We start from the raw sequence: 7,863 nt of genomic DNA on the forward strand, positions 1-7,863 counted from the left end.
TCAATATAAATTCGAAATATTCAGCAAAGCAAATCCGAGTGATGCTAATACGGACACAACAAAGTCGTCAAACGTATAGTTTGTGATTTAAAATGCACGTGCTACCTTGGTGAAGTTGCCTGGGTTATGTCTTCTCCATGATCGTACTTACAAAGAAAAATCACCGTTAAATCCTATAATTAAATGGAGAAAAAATGACTTGGAGTGTTTTTTTGTTTGTTTGTTTGTTTGTTTGTTGTTGTCAGTTCTTTTTTTTTTTTTTTTTTTAAGTGTGATCTGTAAGAACAGGATTATGTGTTTACATCAGAGCTACTGGGTTCTGGTTAGGACTCCATATTGTCTATAAAACAAGCCTCTTCTTGTTGTTCCAGCGTTTATGCACTTTTGTGTGTGTGTGTGTGTGTGTGTGTGTGTGTGTGTGTGTGTGTGTGTGTGTGTGTTAGACGAGTGTGCCAGGACTGGGTCTGTCATTATTCGTCTCCTTCAAGGTCAAGTCCTCCATTTTGGAAGAGAAGGTGTCTTGGTACGGGGAAAAATCCGCAGACCTGCAGCAAAAAAAAAAAAAAACAGAAACAGAGGACAAAATGACGTATTATACAATGACTTTTATTACACATGTCCTGTAAAACATTGCATATTGCCGCAAACATTTAGTATCAGTGTTTCCATAGTAACACGAATGTATAACGACAGGTTATTAATTAGGTAGTCCAACGAATCCATCGAACAGATTATACTCAGGTTATGATGATGTGTGTATGTAAACATAGCTTGTGTAAAGTGTGTGTTTAACATCGGTGAACTTTCTCTCCAGCTCACCGTAACGGATGTCCATGGAACGTAGCGGACTGGGGCAGATGTGTGTACGCCGTGTCTCCCTGAAACGACTGTGCCTGTTGTTTAAGTGGTGGATGTGAAGGGTGCAGCGAGGCTGTGGTTCGTCTGCGCGGAGGCGGCGCCCCCTCCTGGCCTTTCCCGGTGCACGCCGTGCCCGGCTGCCCCAGTGCATTGCGCAGGTACCAGTCCCTTAGACCCTCGAGCGCCAGGGCCTTGTGCAGGTTGCGCGTAGGTTCATCCTGGGGGGTGGAGCCAGAAGACAGGTCTGTGCTGTAGTTAGGGGGTCTTTGCCGGGGTTGAAACTGTCCCACTCCGTTGTGTCCGTTAGCAACAGGGATCTCTGCGTAACCTTGCTGGACGGGAATGAACGGCCCGCAGGATTTGGTTCGGCTGACCTTGACCCGCCGAGGTTCACCCGGTTTACCCCGCAGCATCAGTGGGCTGTAGGCTGGAGGTCCTGAGGCCAGAATCAGGCCCTGAGATGAGGAAGAAAAGCCGTTCACGTAAGGTGGAGGGGGTACAGGGGGCACTTCGTGCCAGGCTCGTGCTTTTATACTGTTTTGAGCCTGCAGTCTCTGCTGCTGCTGCTGCTGCTGCTGCTGCTGCACCATCTGCTGCATCTTCTGCTGCTTCCCCCACACGTAGTCCAGCAGGACATCACTGTAGCCTCCGCTGGAGCCGCTCGTGCCACGGCCGCCTGATATAGACCGGACGCGGGTCACCTCCGCGTGTCCGTTCACCTGTTTCAAACGGCAATCCAGCAGCGCCTCGGAGCTCTTGTGAGAACCGTTCCGGACCATAGGACCTGATATCTGACCTTCATCCACACAGCGGTCCAGCAGCGCGTCAGAGCTGTTGCTGCGTCGTGTTTGGGCGCTGTAAGCACACCCCAAGTGCCCAGGGGAAAAAGCATCCTGAGATGAAACAGGCACCGCTTGGGTTACTTCAGGATTATCTGATCGCTGCTTTAATGCCGAAGTACTGCTGGAGGATTCAGACCTGTAGAAAAAAAAAAAGTCAAATAGACTCGAAACAATTTCCCACATAGCCTAAATGCAGTCGAGCAGCTAAAGCATGTCGGGTGTTTTTCTCTTTAGTTTTGCATGGGAACTTTCCAACATAGCTGAATGCTGTAGTCGTACAGAGGCAGCCATCTTGTAGTCCCACTTTGAAATAAGAAAAAAAAAAAAAAAACTGTAAATACGGACTAAAAACCCAGCATTTCACAAAATAGCTTGTTTTAAAAAGAGATTATATTCTTGAAAAAGATATGAAGAGGGATCTTTTTTTTAAATCTGAAAATGAACCCTGATTTTACGAAACCCCACTGCATTATCTGACAATTATTTGTTAGAGCTTCTGCTTCAATCCAAATACTGCTAGCGTTGCTACAGTTACCGCTACAAAAAAAATGATGGCCGTGACCATGATAACCGTATCGATTTTAACTAAACTCGGGTAACTAAACTCAGTGGAAAAGTTTAGAGCTTCATGAACCAGGGACAAGATGACAGCATGATGGCACACAGTTCAGTCGACCAGGTAATGAGTGTGTGAGTGGTGTGTGCGCGTGTTGGCGAGGTACAGACCTGACATGCACGCCGATCGGGCCGTTCCGGGTCAACTGGGGCGTCGCCGGGACGCTTCTCCCCTCCAGATTGGACACACTCCGCGGGAGAGAGCGACTCGGGCTGGAAAAGAAACGTGACGCTCGTCTTAGATGTGTTGCAAGGCAAAAATGGGAAGCTAACACAAAAAAGTGAACGGCTTATTCACGTTGCTGCTGCATTCGCATGTAATTACAGCACCAATTACAGCACTAATTACAACACCAATTATAGCACCAATCACAGCACTAATTACAACTGTTGGATAGGGCTTACTAAGAATGTACATACAAATAATCATGTATATACCTTGTAATTAACACATACATTGTGTGTGTGTGTGTGTGTGTGTGTGTGTGTGTGTGTGTTTCTGTTCAGCTGGAGGCATTAACTCAATATTAATATAATATAATATATAAATGACATTATTAATATAAATATTAATCGAACATGCTGTCTCTGTGGTTGCCATGTTTGCTCCAAAAAAAATCACCGTTTAATTTTTTTTTCCCTTTATTATTATTATTACTATTTATTATTTTTTTTCCCATACCTTAAATAGTGTTTGCAAGCAAAAAAAAAGGCCCCCTAATTAATTACCCTCAGCCGTGACAAACAGGCGGTTCATTCCAATAATCTTTGCTCGGTTTTGTGCACTCTAAGAAGAAAACTCCCCTAAATGCACATGCAATAAGGCAAAAGAGCAAAACAGTAGGGATCTTATTATAGGCGAGTGTTTAGTTAAACAGACTGTCGGTCTTCAATGCCTAAAATATGATTTTCCAATGCAAAACATTTACATCGATAACTCAAGGGATCCCTTTAACTGTAACATAAATGATTATTTAGATATTAGGACCATTATATAAATGTGTACAATATTATTTCGGTTATTTATTAAAGCCATATTCATGAGCTTTTAATTCCTGAACTTTTCCACTGACAGCCATTTAGGTTCATATTAAACTAATTACATTCAAAGGACCAGACAAATAGACTGATGTCAAAATCAACAACATTCCTCCAAAAGTTTTCGCTCCTGAGATTAAGCTTTTGGCTAGATTTAGGAGCAGCATAGCATTAATTGGCTACATCAATGCGTGTAATGTGTGTGTCTATGCTTGGTCCATACCTAGCTGAGCTGGACACAGAGTTGCGTCTGGTTTTCATCTCGTAGTAGATCTCCACGGGGGAGAGTTTCCGACAGAACCTGCTGTCTGGGCTCCCCGGGACCAGCCGGGGCTGAGAGGGGGACGGACCATTAGAGAGCTCCTCTAAAGAGATAAGAGGAAGATAGGAGAGAGAGAGAGATATAATGAGGACAAGGTCAGTAATATGAAGTAATGGCTGTACCCCACTGCGCTCCTTTCATCCACAAGAGCTCATCACCTGCAATTCACCTCCGCAGATCCATCATTTTCCTCATCCTCATACAATAGGATACCGAGTCGACCATTTTCATGCACGCGCTATTTACATGCGGTGAAACGGCGTTTTTTTTCGAGCTTATAGTACGACTTCTCGGTGTTCATCAGGCATGACTTATCTACTACCTGTTTTAAAGCTCTGTTTACGTTCTAATTCAGTACTTCTGCTGAGGACCACTAATAATTTGCTCATAACTACAGCTACATTTACTTAACTGATTTATAAATAAACAATAATTAACGAAATAGTTAATAGGACAATAACACATTTTATTTTATTTACTTTTATATATGGGGTTTTTTTTTTTGTATTGTTTTATTTTGCTCATTCAGATATATATTTTTTGAATTTTTTCTACACATGCAGTTTAAAATATATTTATTTATTTATTTATTTCTGTAAACTGTTATAGGGCAAGAAATTTCCAAGAAATGAATTCTTCAAATAAAGCTACATTTTAAAATGCTAAAAGGTGACATATATGAATCGTAATTATTATCCCTGTCAATTTGATCCAAAAGTCAGGCAAAATCCAAAAATCTGAGCACTGACCTTTTCAAGATGCTGACAAGTCGAGTAGTGCGGCGTTTCCAAAAATGTATATATCGTATGACACCAATCATTAACAGATAATAAAAAGGCAATTGTTGGTAAATTGCTGTGCATAAGAGGAATTAAACATCATCTTCAGGGTGGTAAGAGTAACTCGACTTTGCGTCGGGCCATTCCGACTCCTCTAGGATTATTTTCCTATAACAGCACGTCCCTCAAGTGTTCCATTCCTTACATAACGCACAGGTTACAAATAAACCTGGGGGCAGTGGTGGCTCAGTGGTTAAAGGCTCTGGGTTACTGCTCAGAAGGTCAGGAGATCAAGCCCCAGCACTGCCAAGCTACCACTCTTAACCCTCAATTGCTCAGTCGTACAAATGAGATAAATGTATGTCGCTCTGGATAAGGCCGTCTGCCAAATGCCATGAATGTAAATGTAATGCAATGTAAACGTTCATACGTGCTATACAACAACGCTATAAAATCAAGCATCTGGCAACACAATACTGAGTGTTACACGTAAGTGACATCAGTCACATAGCTGATGCTTACCGGTCTCCTGGCTGGTGGAGTCGGACGTGGAGCTGCTCTCAGACCTCACTGTGTTCTCTGGAAACACACACACACACACACACACGTGTTATGTCAACACACACACAACAACGTGTTATGTCAACACACACATGTGCAAATTCACAGCCGTTCTGTTGTGAATGATTCTCACATACACTTCCAGTTAAAAGTTTTTGAACCCTCGGTATTAATATTTTGGATTAAGCGTCAAGAAGTGGGTTCAAGTGAAACGCTGCAGTTTTGGAAAATCTAAGTAGGATTAGAAGTGTGAGGTAAGGGCAAAATAACGTTATTTTATTTAGGAACTACTAAGAAAAGTCCAGTCTGGATCGGTGTATATATATTTGTCTTACTAACACGGATACTGGTAGCGACACGGTCTAATATCGACTGTGTGACAAAGCGAGCACGATAACGTCCAGTCTTATAGTAAAGGCTTCACAGCTTGAAACAAGTGCGCTTGCGTCTAATAAAGCAGAGTTCCATATCAGAGAAGGCAATGAAGAAATACCATGATTTGGGGATTTAATGGATCGCGTGTCTATTTTTTTGGCCAATAGTGTTTAAACAGTCCTCGTATTATGTGCCTGCATTATGAATGTGTGTATATAGTGTCAGTGTGAGTTTGTGTGTGTATACGTGTGTGTGTGTGTGTGTGTTCCACATTAATAATGAAAGGAAACAACCCTATCCCTAGCTACTCTAAATTTCCTTTGCTCCTCGTAATGTCTCGCTTATCTAAGGTGGACCCTGGAGTGTGTGTGTTTGTTTGTGTGAGGGAAATGAATTTCGCCGGACGCACACTTCCATACGTTCCCACGCTCCAGAGGTGGAACCCATTCCTGTGACGCTAAAGTGGCATGACCCATGATTACCCCGAGCTGCGAGCCTTTCCTCTCTCTCCCACACACTCGCCGACACACACACACACACACACACACATCTCTGCAAGCTCTGACACTTCATTCAGAGGGAACAGAGATTTACACAGTGACACACTGTTCTGAGGTCAGTCAGAGAGAGTGTGTAAACCGTACACTCCATAGACTCCACTGAAATGTTTACACGCTTGAAAAAGGTCAGAGACAACAATGCATCTGAGGCCTTGCATGATCTCATAACACGCCATTATTAGTCACTGAGGTTCCTGTTATGTTTCTGCTAAATTCCTCTTAAATTGTTCAGAACAAGGACGATGCGATCAAGTTTATTAAACCGACCTCAAGCCTGGGGACTTTCGTATACAACCGTTCTGATATGCAAGTTGCGTATAAAAGCAAAACCGTATAGAACTATTTACACCACGACGCTCTTGAATTCTGGATTCCGATTGGTCAGAAGGCGGGGATTCGTTTTCGACAAACACAGGAAGTTAGTGTTTCTATATTAATAACTCATACAGCGACCCGTAATGGCGGATGCTTCATATAAACAGATTTTTTTTTAAAAACAACAAAAAAAAACAACTCATGTAATTGTAAATTATTCCACGAGGAGACGTTTATTTATCGTTTATGGAAGGAGTCTCTCGTGGCAGTATTTGTCAACAGCCACGGTCACGTCGTGGATGTTGCACGACCGTACACGTAACTATAAATGGATAAAAAGTATCGAACGTCATCCTTTAATCAATGATACACTGTAACCCTTGGCAAAGTGCTTCCGAATGTGCTGTTATAGGAAAAGAATCGACTTCAGGGAGGTCACAGGAACGCTGCTCTGCAGCACACCACCCTGTTACTGATTATTTGAGATTCTAGAACAGTACGCTCCGAACGGTGTTATTCCTTACCGATTAATTATAAGCCAAGAGTCGCAGTAACGACGTCTTCAGTCTCACCTGTGTGACATCCTCTGTGAACTGTCGTCCTCTTTCCGTGAGCCGGCTGTTGCTCAGCTTCGACGTGCCTGCGGAGGGCGCCGCTGAACAGAGTCTTTTTCGATCTGTGCTGAGACGCATCTTCCTCCTGAATCGCAAGACGTAAGGCGTAAATCGCAAGCGTGTTACGGAAACCTGCAAGAGTGCATGTCGAGATCTTACGAGTAACATCCTGGCCGATCCACACACCTCGCTTTTTGAATTGCTCTTGGAGCCGGAGCGGGCCGAGCCGACTCTTCTCCGCACGTGAGGGGGGTTTTCTCCTGCGTCTAAAGGGAACTCGTTCGGAAGCTCTCCAGTCAGTTCCTGCAAATATTAGCCAGATATAAAAGTTTGGCATAATAAAAGGTTGTAATGTTCTGCTTAACGCAAACATAGTCGATCAGCCAAGACATGTTTGGAGTTTGATGCGTCGTTAATGTGGCCAAGTAAAGAAGGTCTATCCTGCTGACAATATTTTGCACAAACACACACACCCAAATCTTTAAATACCTGCTTCAAAATAACAATATTAAGCTCCAGAATCTCATTTCATAAAAGCAATCATGGAAATTTTGATAAAATCCATTAGCTAGCCCACTGGGCAAGTAAAAGCTCCAGGGTGATCTCCAGTCCCATAGTTTAGTGGCCCAGAAACCTTAGTTACGAGGCTAAAATAAAAAAAAAAATATATATATATTTTTAAAGGCAGCTAACATAATGCAATAACGTATGATGATACACTGGTGTTAGCTAGTTAGGCCGAACAAACAAGTAGACGATCATGCAGCACATCATGTTTGCTCCCTCAGCAAACAAATCTTGCAGAATGTTGGCAAACGTTTCGGTTACTGTTGTGGAGATGTTGCGTTTTGCTTTCTCAGCTGTAAGAGGTTATTGGTGACGTCACTAACTGTCGTTTTGGGGTTTTTTCCTCACAGCTCTCACAATGTTTCAGTTGGCCAACCCGTTGTCAGTGTTTTCCTCGGCCAACCACTTCCACGTCTG

The 7,863-nt window shown here is 43.0% G+C and overlaps 1 protein-coding gene across 1 annotated transcript in view; it reads right to left on the reverse strand.

The window, feature by feature from the left end:
- Positions 1-245: 245 nt before the first annotated feature.
- ccdc120a (coiled-coil domain containing 120a) overlaps positions 246-7,863 on the reverse strand; it is a 27,731-nt gene continuing 20,113 nt past the window's right edge. Inside the window, exons 5-11 of the mRNA XM_053625693.1 lie at positions 7,066-7,182; positions 6,838-6,964; positions 4,977-5,033; positions 3,577-3,718; positions 2,427-2,528; positions 820-1,836; positions 246-545 (exon numbers count right to left, since the gene is read on the reverse strand). Of these exons, the coding sequence (XP_053481668.1) occupies positions 440-545; positions 820-1,836; positions 2,427-2,528; positions 3,577-3,718; positions 4,977-5,033; positions 6,838-6,964; positions 7,066-7,182 (1,668 nt within the window). The 3' untranslated portion in view covers positions 246-439. The remainder of the gene's footprint in view (positions 546-819; positions 1,837-2,426; positions 2,529-3,576; positions 3,719-4,976; positions 5,034-6,837; positions 6,965-7,065; positions 7,183-7,863) is intronic.

This window comes from Ictalurus furcatus, chromosome 5 (assembly GCF_023375685.1).
Source record: "Ictalurus furcatus strain D&B chromosome 5, Billie_1.0, whole genome shotgun sequence".
NCBI lineage: Eukaryota > Metazoa > Chordata > Actinopteri > Siluriformes > Ictaluridae > Ictalurus > Ictalurus furcatus.